Source organism: Drosophila sechellia, chromosome 2R (genome assembly GCF_004382195.2).
Source record: "Drosophila sechellia strain sech25 chromosome 2R, ASM438219v1, whole genome shotgun sequence".
Lineage (NCBI taxonomy): Eukaryota > Metazoa > Arthropoda > Insecta > Diptera > Drosophilidae > Drosophila > Drosophila sechellia.
In genome coordinates this window covers 4,348,923-4,370,046 of record NC_045950.1, presented here as the reverse complement: position 1 = coordinate 4,370,046, position 21,124 = coordinate 4,348,923, and the positions used below count along the sequence as shown (strand labels likewise).

General features: G+C 45.2%; 7 protein-coding genes across 9 annotated transcripts; 2 read left to right on the top strand and 5 right to left on the bottom strand.

Annotated features, from left to right (window-relative positions):
* Positions 1–737: 737 nt before the first annotated feature.
* LOC6608115 lies at positions 738–1,570 on the bottom strand. The gene has a single exon (XM_002032827.2). The coding sequence runs from the start codon at positions 1,477–1,479 to the stop codon at positions 997–999; it is 483 nt and encodes a 160-aa protein (XP_002032863.1). The 5' UTR covers positions 1,480–1,570; the 3' UTR covers positions 738–996.
* Positions 1,571–1,638: 68 nt separating this feature from the next.
* Positions 1,639–5,676, top strand: LOC6608114 (cullin-4A). Of its 2 annotated transcripts, XR_004361273.1 has the most exons (12): positions 1,639–1,936; positions 2,014–2,422; positions 2,482–2,726; positions 2,788–3,248; positions 3,300–3,486; positions 3,585–3,777; positions 3,836–3,972; positions 4,027–4,416; positions 4,475–4,753; positions 4,813–4,965; positions 5,029–5,327; positions 5,391–5,676. XR_004361273.1 is itself a non-coding variant. In XM_032714576.1 (11 exons), the coding sequence occupies exons 2-11, from the start codon at positions 2,104–2,106 to the stop codon at positions 5,122–5,124; spliced, it is 2,460 nt and encodes an 819-aa protein (XP_032570467.1). In that variant the 5' UTR covers positions 1,639–1,936; positions 2,014–2,103; the 3' UTR covers positions 5,125–5,676. The 2 variants fall into 2 exon arrangements, 1 of the variants encoding a protein (XP_032570467.1); XM_032714576.1 differs by having other exon boundaries at positions 5,029–5,676.
* On the bottom strand, positions 5,596–9,246 carry LOC6608113 (CSC1-like protein 2). The gene is made up of 3 exons (XM_002032825.2): positions 9,089–9,246; positions 7,462–8,379; positions 5,596–7,403 (listed from the first exon to the last, which is right to left on the bottom strand). The coding sequence occupies exons 2-3, from the start codon at positions 8,371–8,373 to the stop codon at positions 6,033–6,035; spliced, it is 2,283 nt and encodes a 760-aa protein (XP_002032861.2). The 5' UTR covers positions 8,374–8,379; positions 9,089–9,246; the 3' UTR covers positions 5,596–6,032.
* LOC6608112 lies at positions 8,811–11,003 on the top strand. Its single transcript, XM_002032824.2, has 2 exons — positions 8,811–8,814; positions 9,579–11,003. The coding sequence occupies exons 1-2, from the start codon at positions 8,811–8,813 to the stop codon at positions 10,874–10,876; spliced, it is 1,302 nt and encodes a 433-aa protein (XP_002032860.2). The 3' UTR covers positions 10,877–11,003.
* LOC6608111 (potassium channel subfamily K member 16) lies at positions 11,000–16,256 on the bottom strand. The gene is made up of 7 exons (XM_002032823.2): positions 15,797–16,256; positions 12,446–12,885; positions 12,017–12,368; positions 11,726–11,955; positions 11,537–11,663; positions 11,288–11,389; positions 11,000–11,232 (listed from the first exon to the last, which is right to left on the bottom strand). Exons 2-7 carry the CDS (start codon positions 12,748–12,750, stop codon positions 11,161–11,163), a joined length of 1,188 nt encoding a protein of 395 aa, XP_002032859.1. The 5' UTR covers positions 12,751–12,885; positions 15,797–16,256; the 3' UTR covers positions 11,000–11,160.
* A 521-nt stretch (positions 16,257–16,777) lies between these two features.
* LOC6608110 (solute carrier family 2, facilitated glucose transporter member 3) lies at positions 16,778–18,566 on the bottom strand. The gene is made up of 5 exons (XM_002032822.2): positions 18,373–18,566; positions 17,573–18,319; positions 17,304–17,516; positions 17,141–17,243; positions 16,778–17,087 (listed from the first exon to the last, which is right to left on the bottom strand). The coding sequence occupies exons 1-5, from the start codon at positions 18,487–18,489 to the stop codon at positions 16,834–16,836; spliced, it is 1,434 nt and encodes a 477-aa protein (XP_002032858.1). The 5' UTR covers positions 18,490–18,566; the 3' UTR covers positions 16,778–16,833.
* A 242-nt stretch (positions 18,567–18,808) lies between these two features.
* On the bottom strand, positions 18,809–20,871 carry LOC6608109 (solute carrier family 2, facilitated glucose transporter member 7). 2 transcript variants are annotated; one of them, XM_032715015.1, is made up of 5 exons: positions 20,626–20,871; positions 20,216–20,499; positions 19,559–20,159; positions 19,178–19,499; positions 18,809–19,119 (listed from the first exon to the last, which is right to left on the bottom strand). In XM_032715015.1, exons 1-5 carry the CDS (start codon positions 20,632–20,634, stop codon positions 18,866–18,868), a joined length of 1,470 nt encoding a protein of 489 aa, XP_032570906.1. In that variant the 5' UTR covers positions 20,635–20,871; the 3' UTR covers positions 18,809–18,865. The 2 variants fall into 2 exon arrangements, with proteins under 2 accessions (XP_032570906.1, XP_002032857.1); XM_002032821.2 differs by having other exon boundaries at positions 20,620–20,870.
* Positions 20,872–21,124: the final 253 nt, after the last annotated feature.

Below are 21,124 nucleotides of genomic sequence, written 5' to 3'. Positions count from 1 at the left end.
ATATATGTACATATATTTTTTTTTTGTGAAAAGGTCCGGCAGAAAACCAAAATTCCATACTTATCGAAGGTTTGTTTTGGTAAAAGGTAAATTTTCTTTCAACTTGCTTGCATCGTTAGGGAAAACGTAACTTAAAAAAATTATTAAAATGGGACATGGAAAAGCAGTGCAGTGCAGAAAAACGTAACATGATCAAAAAATGAACTTCTGACAGAATATAATACAACAATTTTGGTAAATTGCTTCAATGCTCCAACCTAATGATATGCAATGCAATCACCTTCTATGAGAAGCCCGAAACACGTGGTAGAAAACAATCCTTTAGCACCAGTTTCACAGCAACAAGGATCCATTTAAAACTGCTACTGAAAATAGCAATTAAGCACAGGGATCCAGCTTAATGGTATGGGCTTGTTTTTCGTACTACGGAGTTGGTCCAATCCATTGAATAAGAAGCAACATGAATAAACAATTTTATGTGAATATTTTGGAGACGGTGATGCCAACCTGTGCCGAATACAATATGCCGCTAAAATGGGTCTTTCAACACGAGGATTGGCTCCGAAATAAATCTATTTCTGTTTTGGGGTGGCCTGCACAGTCGACAAACTTCTTTAATCCCATGGATGTTGTAGCTTCTAAGCCATCTAAAAAAGAAAACCATTGGGCTGTAATTAAGGAATGCGGTGTAAGACCTGGTTGACTCCATCCCAAAACGTTGCACATATACTAAGGGATGCACTTCCAAATATAAATATTATTGGGATAGCCGGATAGCCGCAGTTTTAATGGGAAAACATTTGTTATTAGTAAAAATGTTACTATTGAGTTTATAATTGAAGATTTAAGCATTTTGTATGCGGTGTTAATATTATATTTCTTGCCTAATGTTGTCGTTCTTAATATGGTAATGTTTCTTAATTTAGTTAGCAATTCACAGATTACTATTTTCTTATTTCCTTTTAAGATAATGGCTTTAGCTTTTTAAAAAGGTAACTAGGATAGAATATCATTTAATGATTCGTCTAATTCTTTGTCCTCATCTGTGGGTCTCTTCGAAGGGGTCGGCTCCTCCACTCGCAACTGCTCCATTTTCGTGTAGAACTTTGGGCACTTTTGAAGAACCTTGGAGTATTCCATGAATATTTGAAAGGAGGCCCTTTGGAGCAGAGTTTCTCCCATATGATTGGATGCCAGTATTTTGGCCAAGTTCTTGTAGTCCCGCTGCATAAGGCAATTCCGGGCCAGTCGTAGTTTCTCGTACGCAGTGGATCGTCGAACGTTGAAGTAAAACTCGTTACTGGCCGGAGGAGCACAGGATGGGTTTTGGTTCACCCAAAAGCCATCTTCGGGACTGGTGGCGATCTCAAGCGTGCGTTTCAAAACATTCGCGGGTATCCTCCTGGCTGGGAAATTCTCACCCTTTATTTTACGCGGTGCCGTTTTCAAAGGCGATTGCTTCTCAGCTTTGGTTTTCATTTTATGTGGGCTTGCAAAGCAGAGTTTCTGGAAAGAAAACACTACTTCTTAGGAAAACAATGCGTCGTGCTAACAGCGATAGGCAATGTTAACCTGTTTCACACCAATATCGATAAGCAGTGCTACCCGCTGAGCTATCGAGTACCCGCAGTCAATCGATGTTTTGATTGGTCCGATATCCCAAAAAGCAATATTTTCCGCATGCAACCAAAAACGAAATAATAAAATGTTGCCTGTGTAATTGTACTTGCGAAGTTTTGTCGATTTAAATAGTCTCCCAGGCGCAGAAGGAACCCCATGTGTCCAAAAGGACCCGTCTGTAGGAGAAACTTACTTCGCAGCCGAAAAATTCACAGGAAGTCAATTCGTCTTGAGTTCGCAAGTTGCCAATTTATTGACGGCCCCAGTGCAAAAGTCGCAAAAATATTACGAATATTTGCTGGTAATCATTAGAAGGGTACGTATCGAAATACAAACTGCAATCCCTGCCCTTAAAGGTAAAGCCAGCAATCAATAACCGATCTCCACGACCAGGACTAAGCAAAGCCGGTGCGACGAAAGCAGGGTAGGATCAGGAGAACAGGAGCGGAGTGGAGATCCTGCTGGCAGCAGGGGCCCTAGGCTATGAGTGCGGCCAAGAAGTACAAGCCCATGGACACAACTGAGCTGCACGAAAACACAGAGAACATCGCCGCCTGCCTGAAGAAGGCCGAGAACGTCGCCCCCACCGCTGCCGCCGCCTCGAACCTGGGCCGCAGTGCCTTCGCTGCCCAAAACATGAATTCTGCGTCCACCAACGGCGAGCGCCTGCCAAACTTCTCCAAGCTAGGCGGCAGCGAGATCCGCACGGCTTCAACTACCTCAAATCTCCTCAATCGCATGGGGGCTATTCACAATAGCAAGCCCGGCGATGTCAAGAAGATAGTGATTAAGAACTTTAAGGGTAGGTCCCGTCTAGATCAAAACTGTGTTTACACTGCATGATTCAACTTCCTTCCTTAGATAAGCCCACACTGCCCGATAACTATTCCAAGGACACGTACGTGAAGCTTGAAGAGGCCGTTATCGCCATCCAACTCTCCAAGCCCATTAAATATTCGCTGGAGGAGCTCTACCAGGCGGTGGTGAACATGTGCAGCCACAAGATGGATGCGCAATTGTACGCGAAACTCAAGGAGCTAACAGAGCAACACGTAAAGCGCAATATTAAGCTTAAGGAGCTCACCGGCGGCAGCATGGACAAACTGGTAAGTTCCTGTTTAAGGAGCACATTTAAAGGCTTACTTATCAACTTATATTGTCTTATAGATTTTGCTGGAAAAGATCAACCACTGGTGGCTCTCGTTCTGCCAACAAATGATCATGATTCGCAGCATATTCTTGTATATGGATCGAACTTATGTGCTGCAAAACTCGACCATTCACTCGATTTGGGACATGGGGCTGGACCTTTTTCGCATCCATTTTGCTCAAAACAGCGTTGTCCAAAAGCGAACCGTCGACGGTTTACTAACGCTTATTGAAAAAGAACGGCAAGGCTCCACCGTGGACCGTGGTTTGCTGAAGAGCTTGGTTCGCATGTTATGCGACCTGCAGATCTACACCAGCTCCTTTGAGGAGAAGTTCCTGGACGCAACCAACCAATTGTATAAGGCTGAGAGTCAACGCAAGATGCAGGAACTAGAAGTTCCTGAGTACTTACAGCACGTCAACAAGCGTTTGGCCGAGGAGAACGAGCGTTTGCGTCACTATCTGGACTCGAGCACCAAGTATGCTGGCGTAGTCAAAAATAAAAACAATTATTAATGTATTTCTTACAGACATCCGCTGATTTACAATGTGGAAAAAGAGTTACTTGCCGAACACCTAACGTCCATATTGCAGAAGGGCTTGGATTCATTGTTGGAAGACAACAGACTGAGTGACCTCACACTGTTGTACGGGCTGCTTAGTCGAGTCAAAAATGGAACATCCGAGCTGTGCGGCAATTTCAACGGTTTCATTAAGGTATGGATATGTAAAGTGCTATAAATTTATTAAAAGATACATTTGTTTTAACTGTAGTAGAACATAATAATAGATTGCGCTAATATGCTTACTTTCAGAAAAAGGGACGCACCATTGTCATCGATCCCGAGAAGGATAAGAGCATGGTCCAAGATTTGCTCGATTTCAAGGATAAAATGGATGTCATAGTTCGCACCTGCTTTGAGCACAATGAGAAATTCACAAACTCGTTGCGCGAGGCCTTTGAGTTCTTTATCAACCAACGTGCCAACAAGCCGGCCGAGCTTATTGGTAAGCGCCCACTGTTACTATATTTAAAGGAGTTTGCTAAACTTTATTGTTCCATTAGCTAAATACGTAGATATGAAACTGCGTTCTGGCAACAAGGGAACCACGGATGAGGAGTTGGAAAAGACTCTAGATAAAATCATGGTTCTGTTTCGTTTTATACATGGCAAAGATGTATTTGAAGCGTTTTACAAAAAGGTTGTGTCCATCTTTTGTATATCGAGCATTATTTAATAACGAATACCTTCTTAGGACTTGGCCAAACGATTACTTGTGGGCAAATCGGCATCAGTGGACTCCGAAAAGAGTATGCTCTCCAAGCTTAAGCAGGAGTGCGGTGGGGGGTTTACGTCCAAGCTGGAGGGCATGTTTAAGGACATGGAACTGAGCCGAGATATCAACATTGCGTTCCGCGGACACGCGTTAAGCAATAACCGCGATGTCCACAACTTGGACTTGTGCGTCAGCATTCTGACCATGGGCTACTGGCCTACATATGCGCCTACAGAGGTCACAATGCCGCCACAGTTTATCAATCCTCAGCAGATTTTCAACAAATTTTATCTGGAAAAGCATAGTGGGCGGAAGTTGCAGTGGCAGCCTACATTAGGAAATTGTATGCTGCGTGCTCAATTCGATGCGGTAACTAAAATGGCTCCTTATTTTCTATGCGGTTGCAATGCTTACGTATGTTTCACAGGGTCCAAAAGAATTGTTGGTCTCGCTGTTTCAAGCGCTTGTGCTTCTATTGTTTAACGATAAGCCAGTTCTGAGCTACGAGGAGATATTGGCCGCCACCCTCATCGAAGATGGTGAGTTGCGTCGAACACTTCAGTCCCTGGCTTGTGGGCGCGCCCGCGTTATAACAAAAACACCGAAAGGACGCGAAATCTTGGATGGCGATCAGTTCGATTTTAACAATGAGTTCACAAACAAATTGTTTAGAATCAAGATCAACCAAATACAGATGAAGGAGACAGTAAGTGCCTTTAGTTTTGATGTAATTTGCACACCCTAATCTTTCCAATTTTCCATTAGAATGAGGAGCAAAAGGCGACGGAGGAGCGTGTATTTCAGGATCGCCAGTATCAAATTGATGCGGCTATTGTGCGCATTATGAAAATGCGAAAAACGCTGAGCCATAATCTTCTCATTACCGAGCTGTTCAACCAGCTTACCTTCCCCGTCAAGGTCGGTCAACTAATCCTATTTGTTCTTAGTAAAATGAAGCTAATATGTTTATTGGTATTCCAGCCCGCTGACCTAAAGAAGCGAATCGAGTCGCTCATCGACCGCGACTACATGGAGCGGGACAAGGATAATCAAAACCAATACAACTATGTGGCATAAATGGCCTCAGATTCTGTGAAATCCGAACACCGATTCGATTGTAATTCGCTCTATACCATACACATAAATACTAGCAGTCTAATGAAGTTTTTGGAGTGCCCTGGTCCGATCGGCGATGTTCAGAGTTTTTCAGCTGTAATTTTGTTTCTATAACTAAATCGTTGAACAATCCGCCAGCTAGTAGTGTAGCGACAGTTCTTTTTGTAAGTTACCTTATCATACAATAAATTAAGCGTTTATTTTACAAGCCGAGTCCTTTGAAATAGATCATCGCCCTCTGAACGTCGTGCCTCCAGCAATTTAAAACAGTTTTCGAACCGAAAGCAAACTAGGGGTTCAATAAACTTATTTATTGGACTAATTCTAATTTGTTTACTTTTAATTGATAATTCTCCTTCAATTAACAATAGAAGTGACATTTGCAGGCTAATTTTCTAAAGGAAACATTAAAATAATTATAACTCGTACTAGTAGCTCTGTATGCAAAAAAGAGATACGCATAACTTAATAGTTTTTTATTTACCATAAATAAAAAATTACGTAAAAATATAATGCACTTCGTGTTTCATTTGTAAAATATTACCAGGATTACTGCTTAAAAAAATCAGCGTCGATCCCTTTGTTAAGCATTTAGCAAGGGAATATAGTATATACACAGTTGTTACAGATAAAATTGGGAAATTATGTAGATTATATACAGATCCGAAGTAAATATTGTTATCGCTTTCACGTGCGGAGGTCATATTAAAAATGACATTGAGGCTGGTTTAGGTATCACAAATTGCCTTGGTGTTATCCTCCTGTCATTCTTTCGTATGCAAATCAAAGCCGCCAACTTGCAAAGTTCTCAGTGGCTTTCGTAGATATTTTACAAAAATATTTGTAGTGTCTCCCGACAATAATAACATTTATGCCTCAACACTGTTGACGCTGTATTGTGAGCTGTCGTACTCGGACACGCTGTCGGAGCCGTAGCCCCCAAATCCTGCCACTGACGGTCGCACACTGCTGGTCCTTATCCCATTATCTTTCAGCACATCAGGCACGTAGATGGGTGCCGGACCTGCAATTTCAACAATGCTTGGGCGGCGCGTGGCCGCACACCGCTTAATTGGTGACATAAAGGTGAACAAAGTCATGGTGATAGCCAGGGTGATGATAAGCAGCAGGAATCGAGCCATTCCGTTATCGCCACGGAAGAAACAAATCATGGCCATGACCAGCACCAGGATCACGACCGAGAACTTTGTCATCGTAACTGCCGTGGAGTGGATCTTACCACCCTTGCGTGATATCATATTTGACGGACCGTAGGCGAAGTAGAGGTTGTGGCGATCCACGAAGTGTTTTAGGCAGATGTAGATCATGGCAAACGGCATGATCAGCGGACAAGCTACGCTATACACAATGGCTATGGTGAAAACGAGCGTTGTCCAGGCGTAGTGCGTTCCGAAAGGAAACTCAATTAGAATAGCCTTGCGAATGTACGGCGTTTCGGCCTTGGATTTCGCCTTTAGCAATGACCAGATGTATACAATCAGCTCCGGGAAGCGTAGCAGTTCCAACGCAGTACCGATAAACGCAGCCGTAATGATGTAGTTCACATAGAAGGAGCCGCGTTCCGGCAGGAAAATGCACTGCCAGCGATCAGTCTGATTTAAGAATCCCCACTCCAGCAGCGCCTGTGCCGATGTCAGTCCGAGGGAAGGCAGAATCATGATCATCATGAGCAGATAGCCAAAGCACTTCGTCATGATTGAGTAGTTCTGCTTAGAGCGCGTGTAGTGCCGCATCCACTTGTCCGAAATGGCAACAATCACAGGCATCAGCGCCGAAAGAGTCCAGAGCATCAATGTGGGTAGGAAGTCGGCAACGAGGGGCGAGATCTTACCCTCCGTTTCCTTTACCCATGGTCGACTGTTTAGAAGGCTTACCACCATGGCCGGCGTGGATAGGAAGAAGAGAACAAGAAAGAGCACTGCATTCACACAGAAGAATTTCAAGTACCAGTGACTCTTATTCACATTTAGGTTCTCCCAAAAGAGATCATCAGGCGACGGAGCGAACACCAAGTGCCATTGGCGGTAGGTGCCCGGCGTAAAGTGCGTTACTATGTTCTGGGCCTCCTGCACAGTGGACACGGTGATAAACGCAATGTCCAGGGGCTCATTCATTGTTGAAGCGCGCAGGCGGGCAACATCACCGGACAACTTGCGCTCCTCTCGCTGATAATATTCGTAGGCGTTCTCCTTTTTGCAGGAACACATGTCTGGTTTGGCCTGCAATATACGGTGTGAAACGGATTCTTGACATCAATGTTTAAGTGAATGAACTTACCATGAGAGTATCCCTGTTCCTATGCTGCTCGCAGTACAATCGTGCTTCGTGAACTCGCTCGAACTCGGCGTTCCTTACGTAGAGTCGTGAAATGTTGTACGCAATTGACACATTCTCGATGGTGACGTCTGGAAAGAGCTCCTGCATATAGTTCCGTACCACAGTCTTGTTACGATCGCTGGAGGATATGTTTGAAATCATAATCGTGCGGGTGGCTGCCTTTTTGAAGGCATTCCGTCCCGAGGCGCGCCGCATGATGAGCACTACGAGCGGAATGTACAGAATCGTGATGATCGTGTGCACCCACAGCCAAGGCGAATCCGGCGAAAGATTCGCCATTGTAGTGCGGCCGAAGGCATTCACATCGTACGGATTTTCTTTGGGCCCGTTCAGGAAGTTAACAGGCAGAATGATGACCAGGGAGACGATAGTAACCAATGCCATTACAGCCATCAGGTGCTGCTGAAAGGACAGATAGTGCACGGCATCCGGTCCAGTATGCAGCAGTATGGTCTCCTTACGCAGCTTTAGCGTAACCCGTATCCAGCCGAAAATCCCCTCCTCCGGCTGGATGGGGGACAAGGGCGTGGAGTCGGGAATTCCTTGGGAGGTGGTACTTGGTCTCGGCGACACCTGCGTTGAAGTGCTCGGCTGTGGATCGACCACACTGGCGGCGCGCGAGTAGAAAATCTCAGTCCAACGCTTCTTGCTGCCATTGCTGTTGACCAGCGCCAGACGTCCAAAGTCACCGGCCTGGTGTCGCAGAACCGTAAACAAAAGAATCAGGAGTACCCACAAAATGGTGTTGAGTATTAGGGTTTCCGGAATGCCATTATAGGCGTTGGTAAAGAACGAAGTGCGATTGGCCACCGCCTGGCAGTAGGCATTGTTGCTGTCTTCCGACATGACCATAAATCACTAAAAACAACAAAACCAGAAGCTATTAGTAGTGTGTTCAAAGTCACTGGTAAAGACTCGATAAGAGCGCAGCTGATCGAATTTTCTTCGATGCAATTCCTTTTCGTTTCTATATTGATAAGGCCGTGGGAAAATCTAGAAATTTGATTCTAAAAAGAACACAGTGCTAGCTGATCGGTTTCTTGCACGCCTCCCAGACAGATTAATCTTTTTGGGTCACTCGGGCAAAACAAAGTCCGCAGACCGCAGATGCAGATGCTGGTCTGGAAGGCAATGTGCCCACAGACTAACCCAATTAGAACTAGCAGATACTGTATCTTTATGGACGAAGCCAGAAAGAGTACCAACAAAGGCGTTATAAATCAAGCTAGTCTTGGAAATGAGATAATGGGGAAATCAAACATGTTTTTGTGGGCGTGAGACAACCTGCAATGGGTTGGTTTTTGAGTGGTGGGGGAGGGGGGGAAGAAGAAGCACTACGTCATGTTAGTCCACCACCTCACTTTTGGCTTTGTCGCAATGAATTATCGTTAATCTATTTTCAGCTTGGCTTGTCGCGTGGCAAATGTGCAAAATGCAACAAAAGAAACCCATTCATCGCATTTATTTATTTAATTATTTTTCACTGGCTAAATGGCATTGTATTTGTGTGTTTCTGATTGTTATCCACTTTCATAGCACTGCGATTACCGAACTTTCCACATCATACCTTAGGTGAAATGTATTATTTCCAGTGACTTCTTTTGCGTAGCTTCACATTAAACATCAGCCTTTTAAATCCTAAATCGTGTTTAGCAATAAAAGCAACCAAAGTCGTAAAAGGTATATGAAATAATTGCCTTTCGCTACTTTACTGCATTTTGCTGCCAGTTATCGATAATATTTTTTATCGATTTTTAGACACCATTAGGGGTAGCCCTCGAAAGATATGACAAATTATATTTTATTGTTTTGAATAATACAAAAAAATTTATAAAAGGTATAAAAGATTATTTAAATATGCATGTCCGTATGATATGTGATATTTTGCAAATATTATTATTATTTTAATAGGATATATCGTGGTGATGAATTATCATCACTAACACGCTTAAGGTTGATAAACGATCCTGTTCCTATACCTGTTTACATTATTGCTTGGTATGTCAAACAGACATTTAAATACAATTTGTAGTTATTTTTATCGTTGCCTTTTACAGACAAAGAAAATTTTGTTCAGACTTTTATAAGACTTGTGCCGGCCCTTACCCACCAAATCATAACCATGCAACGCGCACCACCACTGAATTTGACCTTCAAGATTCAGCTGTTGTCCGGCCAAAATGTTATCCTGGTGGAGTGTTCTGGCTACGAGAGCGAGCTGTTCTTGCCGCAAATCGTCGGGGAGCGAATCACAATGCAGAACATTATGCAAAATCGAAGGTGCTGTGCAGAGAGCATGATGTTGCGGGATCCCCCTATGGACATGGGCATGGGCTCCGGAACCATGATTGCGAAGAGTCCGCCACGGCGCTTTGCCGCTGCCAATCCCCCAACCCCACTGGCTAAGAGCACACCGACGAATTCATCTTCTTTGAGAGCTCGTGCTGGTAAGGAAAACGCTGTTCCGCAGCTAACGCCAGAGGGATTGCGATGCCGACCCTTTCATCTATCTGCACCGGGGGAAATGTACGTAGACGAATTGTGCTGCGAGGAGCAGACACCTGAGAGACGGTCATCCTCCAAGTCTATAAGTTCAGCTAACACAAATAATTGTTTTTTTGAGAATGAGATATCACAGCCAGAGATTTCAAGCAAGAACGTCACCAATGTCTATGCCAACGATTTGGGACGTAACAACATTACGCCCTTAAGCATCTCTGAGACTGGTATCTCACCGCCAGTCTTGCCAAAAGAGAACCTAACCGAGCAGAACCATCAAGCGATGGAACTTGCCATCAACAAGACTAAGCCCAAATTGACCGCCGTACGGACATATACTCGTAAACGAGCGGACACCGCCAGCAAAGCAAAGCCCACACCCGTGTGGTCTCCTCTTCAAAAGAAGAAAAAGAACTCGTCGGTATCATCCACCAAGGTGCCGTCTCCCACCATGAAGGTGGAAGTGCGTAAGCGCAAACTGATAGTTGACACCAAGAAGACGCTAGCTGTCCATGATCCTAGGAAATTGTCTTCGGGGTCCATCACAATGAAGAAAATCATAATGAAGCAAGTGACGGGAAAGACACGAAAGCAATTTGAAGCCCTAAAAGTCACAGCCTTTGACTTATTAACCAATTTGTGTGTGAGCAACATTTCCGAGGATCTAAACAAGCAATTCCACAAAGCCTGTGCGAACAGGGTTTGCACTACCTTGCCCAACTACGCAGAGATCGCAGTTGTCCCGCCGCTGGAAATGGATCGTGAGGTGATTGCGCTGATGGCCAGGCAGAAGCGGATGGAAAGGGAGACCCAGAGGCGATGGAGCGCAGTGCCACCGGAATGCAATCCAGCTTAAAGGGCCTGAGGCCTGTTTGTTAGGCTGATCTCGATGTATTTGTTCTGTCATCCAGTCAGTAGTCCAAATGCATATATGCTCTTGTTATTTAGATTAAACATAGAATAAAATCATGCTTTGATCTCCATTTATGATTACAAGTATTATTCATTTACCAAAGAGGAACACATTTGTCTAGTTATATGTACAGTTCTATCTTAAGCTAGCCTAGGAGAGCCTACACTAACAGCGAGTAAAAATATGACTTTGTACGACGACATCTTTGTTTTGGGACTACTTGGCTCCTAGGAGGAGCGGCATCGAAAGCAGGCCTTGAATCCCCGCTTGATCGCCCGAATGTTGTGAACGACTTGCTCCTGCAAAAAAAAAAGTGCGTTAGAAACGATAAAGGGGCTATGCTGTTCAATTTACCTGCATCAAATTGAAGCACATGGCAATCACGGCCATGCCGAGCAGCAGATATATGGCGCAGAGAATGAAGCTGACCTCCACCTTATCCCTGTCGGCGGTTATCTAGCAAATGCAAAATTATTTGATCACTTTCGGCATCTTTTGCAAGCCAACAAATATATATAATCACAATCTTTCCGTTTAAGAATGACTACTTATAACAAGTTCGATTGAGCGCTGAAATAAATGTATATCTCTGAGTATGCATACCACACGATCGCCTGGCACCAGATCTCCAAATCCAATGCTGCTCAGCGATATGAGGCAGAAATAGCTTCCATCCAGATAGTTCCAGTCCTCCCAACGACCGAAGAGCAGCGCACCCCACAGGATATACCTGTATTTATAAGGTTTCAATAGAACATGTCGTAATTGAGCAAAGGATGGAGTTTTTCATACCCGACCATAACGAAGACGCACACAGTGACTGGCACTGTAATCTCATCCGTGCTGCCGCGTATTTCCCGCTCGATATCCGAGTCGGACTCGGTGTACGGAATATCCACGAGGCTGGAACTCTGCCGGGAACTCCTGGTGTATTCGCTACTGCTGCTGTTGGATGAGGTGGTACTGCTGGTGCTTGTGTAGCTGCTGCTTCCCCGGGCATTCTCCATGTCGTGCATTTGGAGCTGAAGTCAGATACCCAAGATCAGTGAACATTTCCCTAAGTGTAAGGTATTTTCAACGCACCGCTCTGGCCAACTGCCGCATTTTTCGTCTCTCGCGGATTATCCGGCGCTTGGCCACGCCGGGGCAAATGCGGCATAGGCACACCTTCGAGTATATCCACTTGAAGGACTTGGCCAGGACGTCGCCAATGTTGGACAGATAGAGCAAGAACAGCGGCATGCCTATGATCGCATATAGAATGGTCACCAACTTTCCCCACTCGGAGTGCGGCGTGATGTTCCCGTATCCGATGGTCGTGATCACCGTCAGCGAGTAGAGAAAGGCTCCGGAGAAGCTCCACTGCTCCACGTCGGGTCCCTTCAGCTGCTTCTTCACTATGGCCCTCTGATAATCCAGAAGCACATCGTTCACCCTGCCGCAGTAACTTAAGGTTTAGGTCACTCGAAAACAAAACAGGTTGCTTAGGTGTGGAACACCTGGACGACTTACCGTCTCCTGTAGGCGTGGTGGTCGAAGAAGCTGATGTTCTCCGCCGTCAGCTCCCATATGCGGCTGAGGCACTCCCCACTGAAGTTCCGTGCTACAAACCGGTGGGGCTTCTCCGACTTGAGCCGCTCGTACTCGAAAATCTCGATGCTCTGGAATATGAACGCTCCGCCGATAATATAAAATGTGACCAGTAGAATTATGCCCACGTTGCTGAACATGAAAGCGGTGAAGTGGCGGCAGTGGTCCTTGAAGCGCTCAAAGGCCGGCTTCTCCCTCCGCCGGAAGGAGCTCCGTCGGGAGGACATGTCTTGGCGGTTCGTTTCCGTTTCGGTCTTAGTTCCGGTTCCGGCTGGCCTTCCACGGACGAGCGCCTGGACATGCTCGGGTCTGGTCCGGCACTCGCATCGATGACGTCTGAAAGGATTTCCGGCTACCTATCGCTGAAAATATCCACGATTAGTTTACCGAATCGCCAGTGCAGAGTGGTAAATAAACAAGTTGCTACATTATCAAAGTGTGTTTGGCGGCATAAATCTTCCAAAATAAAATGTATGCGTTGCTTCAGTTTGTGTGGGTGGTTTATTTTCATGGTTTGGGATTAATGTGATATATACTATCCGAAGATTCTGCTTTTTAACATAAATTTGAAAGAAGATTACAAGCCAGCATTAGTTTGATAGAAGCTAATTCACCATTTGGATATGTTTTTAAAAGAAATTGACAAATTGTCGCGTGACGAAATTCAAAATCAATACATAGCACAAAAAATAAAAAAAAAAGCTTTCGAAAATATATTTTTTGGGCCATTAACATAATTGATTGTATTTTATTTTCACTAACTTGCGCTGATTACTTGTTGAAAATTCTGAACTGCATGTAACTCATGCGATGTGACAGTTTGCGGGCGTTTTTGAAAGCATCAAATATTTTGCCTGGCAGCATGAATGGCTTTTTATTTTTAATACACTGTTTTCTATGCTCTCTAATAAATGGCCAACATGAACATGAATTATTGGACTACAATCTTGGCAGCTGGCCTATGGAACAGTCACTTCATTCCGTCTCATCGCGACTCATCCCGCACCATCGCATCATCCCCACGGATCGTTTGTGTGTGGTATTTCAAATTTCTCGCGTGGCCGGAGGATGACACTCGTCTAGATTCGAGAATTGATGGCGTAGCCGTGGCGTCAAATTGGAAAGTTTCTAACGATCCAATGCGGCGTCTGCGGTTGCCAAACGCGGCCTTTTTGTTTGCTTTCCGTCTTTTTTTAGGGTTCAATTTAGTGGGTGTGAAATACGAGTTCATAGCGGATTATTTTTATAAACTTCTGTTCTGGACGAGGCCGACAGTCATTCGCTTGATTTGTGGCTGACGAAATTGTGCGGCTCCACGGATCTGGATGGCCTTGGAATCCAGCTGCCCACCTGCCCATCTAACGCACCTCATTCGACCGCCCAGAAAATCGGGGGAAATCTGGCACGCACTTTGCCAGCGGGCATAAATTAAAATCGATTTGCAATTGATGTCTGCCTTGCTTATACATAATTAAAAAATGCAAACACAAAACAAACAGAAAGCAAACTAAAAACTGAGGCACGCCAGCCTGTGTGTTTCCAATGAAAATACACAAAATCACGGAAGGCAAACACATTAGTGGATCACGTTCTTTTTCGCAGGGCGAGTCCGCCGAGGATCTGACATAAAAAACATGCCCCACTGTTTATATTTTGGATGCAATTAAGCCACCAGAGCGACGGACACGACGATTCTTTCTGGCCAAGACCGAGCGCATTTTGTGGCCGGCACTTAAAATGCACTTCGTGCGAGTTGGCCGCGATATTTTTGGCCAGCGGGGCAATAAAGCCATTTTCCATTCCGGCCGTACTGCACTCATTAGCTCGAAATGTCTGTTTCGCCTAGCATCGAAATTTTCAATTATAATTGCTCTGAAATTCCCAAGACATCCTAACTCGAATCCGCAGATTAACGAAAAGATCAAAGCGAAAGGCGCAGGAAACTGCCGGCCAATGCTAATGTATGTATTGTGTTTGGATCTCGCCCAGAAAGCGGTTCCATGGGCATCAAGAAGAGGTATTCAATAATTCCATTTAGCCGCTGTGAATTATGTTTATTTCCCAATTTGCCTTTTAGTTAGAGACTAAGTTGCTCATATGTATCTCTCGGGTTCTGTTTACGCCAGATATGGACTGTGACGGCAGTGAAGCACAGTGGATGGGGGTCACCTGAATGTGGAGGAACCTCCACAGCCGGACAAGTGGTCGGCCAATCTGCGGTGTCAGTTGTCAGTCATTGCTCATCACAAGACCTGGCACACTGGCCAAGTAGTTCTGGGCCGGCCATGCAGATCCTTCGGCCAGCACACTTGCACAATTAATTCTCGGCGCTTTTAATTTGCCACGCCGAGAGGAAAATTGAAAGCAGAATTGCTTAAATCTGACAGACAGCCCCAGAATGTTAAGTGTCAGCGGCTACAAGAGAGGAGATTTTAAAATTTAATTACGTTGAAAATTCGGTGAAAATTCGGTGACAATGGCGGGGCGAAAAGCTGACTGACTGACCGCCTGGCTGGCTGGTTGGCATGGAAAAAAGAAATTACGGCGACGACATCATCGCCATCTCCGCACATTGATGACCGGCAGCCCAATTGACATGACAGATCGGCGCGCAAAATGTGCGATTCGAAAACTAATTTTCGAGCATTGACCGCAAATTTGGAAAATTGGGTGCGTATCCGGTTGCTTTCTTTGCTTGTGTACGACGTAAAATTTAAGTTTTTAATAGATTCAAATGTTTTTTTACCTGGACGAAGCCACGCGGAGAAATTCGCGACTATCCGAATATAGTTTTGAAAATGTTCGCAATTTACTTGTTGTTTAGATCGCAATAAATTATTTTAACACGTTCCTCGCCTTCAAGTAAATAAATCAAATTTAGTTATCTGCTTTCAAAGCAGATTTATGATTTTTTAAATTTTCTGGAAAACGATTCTTAAAAGTAGTAAGGGCTGTTTTCATTTAGCTGCTTAAAATACTAAATGGTCCATTAAGAAAATGGAAAATGTTAGAAAGATGATTTTTTAGGGAAAATTTTCAAATTCCAATTTAATCTTTGGTATTGGATAGTTATACATTATATCAATACTTTTCTTAACAGCAACATATTCCATTCCCCACTCTTCACATTGATGTTATTTCTATGTTTTGAAATGTTTTTAAAATTAAATGATTTATTTTTGGAGAATTGTCCAGCGACACTATTTATTTTTGAGGCTGCGGTACTGCAGTAGTAAAACCCACTTTGTGGTCAATGTAAAGGATCACACGAACCTGTTTATTGTTTCGGATTGCTTCGCTGCTGTTGGTGATGCCACTGATGCTCCTCGCCAGATGCTCACCCGTGACGTCATGAGCGACGGACGGGCGGCTGTTGTTCGCGTTGTTGTTGGAGCTGCGAACGCTCCGTTTATTTTAGCAGCTGATGTATTTGCGAGCTATGCATGTGGAATATTATTTATGTTTGCGCGCTCTGTATATTATTTTATCAGTGTTATTCAACGCGCGCCAAGGAGTGCCTTCGACCAGCTACTGTAGAGATTTCCCAATTCCGGCTGATCTGCACAGAACAACTTCTTGGCTTGTTTCGCGTGCCTTGTTTATTTATAACCGAACCACACTTCACCTCACTTCATTTGGCCACCGCCATCACCGCCCGTTTCCCGATGCCGAATGCCGAATGCGATTCCGGAGCAAGTGCCTCATCCGCCGGCCGTGCGCGCTGCTCGACGTTCCGCTGCCCACTGAGACCCGTACTCGCACCCGTATTTATAGAGGGCCATATTGACGCGCTACCTGTGACGTCGCTGCGCTCCACTGTTGGATACCGAATGGGGATCGGGGATGGGCGATCTGTTGGAAAGAGAGGAATCCCCTCTCCCAGGTAGCAAATCGCATCGACTTCCAAATGCCCTATAATTAAAATCTTTAAAAAATAAAGACCATATTTCCTGGCTTACGATGGAGACCAGTACTGATGGTACCAGCAATATTATATACTGAAATATTTCATAAAAGTCAAAGTTGTATATTTCTATATTGTATATGGAGGTCTTGTGAAACGCAAAAAAAATTAGATTTCTTAATACCAGACAGATATTGTATTGAGTTTTAATAAGAGAGGCATCACTGTAGTTTATTTGCTGGTTTAAAGAACTTTAAGATTTGGATTACAAAACTTACAACTTAAAAAAAAAAATACTATTGGATGAGATTCTACCAACATACATATACATATATTTGAAATTGGTAGAAATGTAACCAAAAGCATGGTCAAATAATCAGTCTTTCCTCATCGTCCATAGATGGATCTACTTTATCTTGGACTTGAAGCCGTTCTCCATTAGCTGCGTCACATCCTTGGCATCGCGGTTTCTCGTCTCCGGAAGATATCGGTAGGTTAACAGGAACCCGTAAGCACAAAACACCACACATAAGAGGAACACAAATGGTCCAGTCGCCGAGTTCAGGGTGGGGAAGATCATGTTAAGCACGAAATTGGCCAGCCAATTAAAGAAGCTTCCAAGGGCCATCGCCGAAGGACGCGATGGTGTCTCAAAGATCTCTGTGGGATCGGAAGATATAAGCAATACACCGGTTACCACCGCGGATTTCAACCTGAGCCAATGAAGTATGGAATGGGTCCCAGACCCATGTTGAATGTGACGATATACAGCGACAGGAAGACGATGCAGGCGAATGAGAACTCATGTATAGTTGACTATGGGTGGATTAGAAGGATGTCAAAATAGCCAAACCTAGAGCAGCTAAGTGATGTCACCATTAGTTCCAGGCCAACGACCAGGAGGACCAGGAAGATTGCAGAGCAGAGGCAGGAAGTCGCCATCATGAGGCGTCTGTTGAAGCTTCTCATTAACCAGGGTCCCAGGAGGGCGGATATGAAGTTCAGAAGGCCCAAGGCGAAGTTGAGCCACATAGCCACGGCTGCAGTGAATCCGGATTGGGTGAAGATCTCTATGGAGTAAAACCATATCTGTCAAATTGAAAGTGGTCAGTATGGATAATGTATTCGTATTTAATGTTGCCCACCGCACTAATGCCGCTCATCTGCTGGACGAAGTGGAAGGAGCAAACGATGAACAGCGGCAACTTGAGCTTACTGTTACAAAGCACCTGCTTCATCGTGACCCTCTGACCCTCATCTGCAGAGCTGACCTCGAACTCCGCCATCTCCGCGTTCACACGCCCCTCATCCCGCCGCAGACGCATCAGCGTGACCCTGGCCTTCTCCCTGCGGCCCTGGGACATCAGGAAGCGCGGACTCTCGGGGAACCAGAAGATGGGTGCCAATCCGATCAATACGAAAATGGCGGAACCGGACAGAGCGTAGGGCCACAGTTTCTCCGTTCCCAGAAGGAAATCAAAGCTAAAGACCTGACCCAAAACAATGCCGCCGGTTAAACCGATGCAAGTGAAAACGCCCACGCTGCCACTCAGTTCTGCCGGAGCCAACTCCACCAGGTACATGGGCTGCGTGGCGTAAATCAGAGCGGCAGCAAGTCCTCCGATCAGACGGCCCAGCAGCAGCATCTCGATGGAGTTGGCCATCCGGCAGAAGAGCTGGCAGATGCTGGACACCAACAAGAGCAATCCACTGAGGGTCAGAATCCCTCGACGGCCTAGCCGGGCACTAAAGATCGGGGCAAACGGAGCGCCCAGCATGCCACCTATCAGGAATATGGAGACCACGGCCGACATCATTATGGTCATCTGGGAGTCGCCCAGCCGCGATGAGTACCGCACTAGAGCCGATTCCATTATCCACGACCTAATGAACTAGTTATGTCATTCAGTTGGGACTATTTGGAACAATTCCTTGGTTTACTCACAGCGGACGGAGCATTCATCACACCGAAGGCATATCCAACGGGGATGACGGTGCCCACGGTGATGCACACACATATGAGCACCAGAAGGCAAGTCCAGCCCTGTTTTCCCTCGGCCATACCGAAATTTATGGTAGTGTATGTACTTCGATCTCAAGGTATTTTCATATTACTTTGTTATGATTTTAAAAAAATGTTGACAGTTTGCACGGCAAATTACTAAAGCATACTTTTGGGCTTCTTAATTCCGTCAGATATAAAAAAAATTAAGTGCATAGGTCGTATGAAGATCTGACGGGTTAAAACTCTGCGTCTATGAATGACTGAACTTACTTACTACTAATTACTAAGCCACTTGCCGTAAGGACTTCACCCTATCCTATAATCAGAATTAAATGTAAACCAAATTAAATATCTTTAGAAAGTCCTGCAAGCAGAATTAATTTTTCAAGAAAGCCCAGCTTGTTTTATTTTCAATATAAAAATTAATGCCACTCTAGCTCCGTTTGGAGGAAAGCCCCTGGCTCATAAGCAGCTTCACATCCTTTGGCTCCCGGCCACGTGTCTCTGGCAGGTAACGCCAGGTGAGCAGAAGGCAGTATATGCACACGCACATGCACGGAATGAAGGCAAAGGAGCTCCAGACACTCTGCAGCAATGGAAAGCACATGCCCACAAGGAAGCTTCCGATCCACGAGAAAAGGCTGCCCATGGACATGGCCACGGGACGAGGCGAATCCTCGAGGAGCTCTGTTTAAGATGTAAAAAATATGAATTACTAATGTTGCTCTGGTTCTGCTCTTCGTACCTGAGCCAATGAAGTAAGCAATTGGTCCCAGACCCAGCTGGAAACCGAGGATGAGAGTTAGAATGAAGGCGGCACAGAAGTAGGTGAGGACCGTGCTCTCTGATCTCTCCAAGAAGAAGAGCCCCAAGGACATGGCAAGCAGGGCCAGAGCACACATGGAGCAGGAAATCATCATTAGCGGACGACGCGGAAACCTGCGAATTAGTAGTGGTCCCAGAAGGGAAGTGCACAGATTGTAGATTCCGATTCCCAGATTTAACCATGTGGCTGCTCCGTCAGAGAAACCAGCTTTAGTTAAAATGGAGAGCGAGTAGAAGAATATCTGCAAGAAAACCAGAAATTAATACAAAATCCAATATGGGAACTATGTGCATTACGCACAGCATTGATGCCACTTAGTTGTTGGGTGGCCTGGAAGGAACAGACTAGCAGGAGTGGTAGCCACAGCTCACTATTCCTTAAAACCGTGCACAAAGAACTTGCTTCGGAGCTGGACTTGGCCTCCAGAGTGGCCTTCATCTCAAAAAGTTCTTGCTGCACCTCCTCCTCTGCATTTCTTCCACGCAATCGGAGCAAAGCTTTCTCACTGGCGGCCGAATCCCGCTTGTGCAGGTAGAGCCACCGCGGACTCTCCGGAAACCACCAAAGAAGGACCAAAGATGCCATCACCAAAAGGGAGTAGAAACTCAAGGCATAAGGCCACAGTCGCTCGCTCCCCAGCAAGTGGGACAGAGTGGCCACCTGGGCGAGCAGGATACCACCAGTTACACCGATGCAGGTGAACACTCCGACGCTGCCACTGAGCTCCGATGGAGCGGACTCCAGTAGATACATGGGCTGAGCGGTGAAGATCAGAGCGGAGGCAATGCCGCCTAGAAAGCGGCCAGTCATCAGCATTTCCAGCGATTTGGCTGCTCGACACCAGGTGAACAGGATGCCGGAAACGATGAGGAGCACGCTACTGATCACTAGGCATCCCTTACTGGAAAGATAAGTTAGTTAATATAATCCAATCATCATAATATATTTAAACCTTACCGGCCGTATTTATCACAAAGCACAGCGCTGAAGCAGGATCCGCAGATGCCTCCAATCAGGTAGATGGACACAATGCTTGTCCATAGTATATCTAGCTGGCTGGCAGTGACGATGGTGTCGTATTCGTTTGCCAATATGTCCTGGCACCACTTCTTGATGATCTCGGCCGGGGAATTGAGAACCCCGAAGAAATAGCCAACTGGAATGGTGGTGCCCAACGTTACGGTCAGACAGATGAGCATCAGAAGTGGGGTCCATCCATTGACTTTTGGCGGAGTCACGTGCTGTAAGGAAAGCAGAGTGATTTACATGATTAGCGCGTTGCAATAAGCGCAAACGAAAGACTTAAGCAACAAACTCGTCCCGGATGGAGGGGAAAGTATCAAGAAGATATTTTAAATCACCATTACAACAACCATGGCGATGGAACGATGCTGGCACCCCAAAAGTTAAACCGAAAGTGACTCGCATCCGACGGTTCACTCAGTGCCATTCGACAGCTTGTTGAGTCACCCATACCGCTTGTATATCAATCACGTAAACACATCTTCACTTCGGTTGCCCCGGACTTGGAATACATTTACAGCATATAACCAGCCATAGATAAATTCAGCGTTTTTGTCTTGCGAATACTTGTTTTCTTATCGTTAGACGGGAGCGTTTGTTTGCTCCAACTACTTCCCGGCAATAGAAGTCAATAGTTATATACTCTTACGAATCGATCAGAGATCGTTCGAAGTGGAAAATACAAAATAAGCATAGATATATAAGGAGATCATGATATATTTGTCTTCCAAATCCAAGCGTTGACACTTAATTATCTAACCCAACGCCGTGGAAGAGTATACAGTGATTCCGCGTCGCTCTTGTTCAACAATAAATCTAATTAACAGAGTATTACTTGGCGGT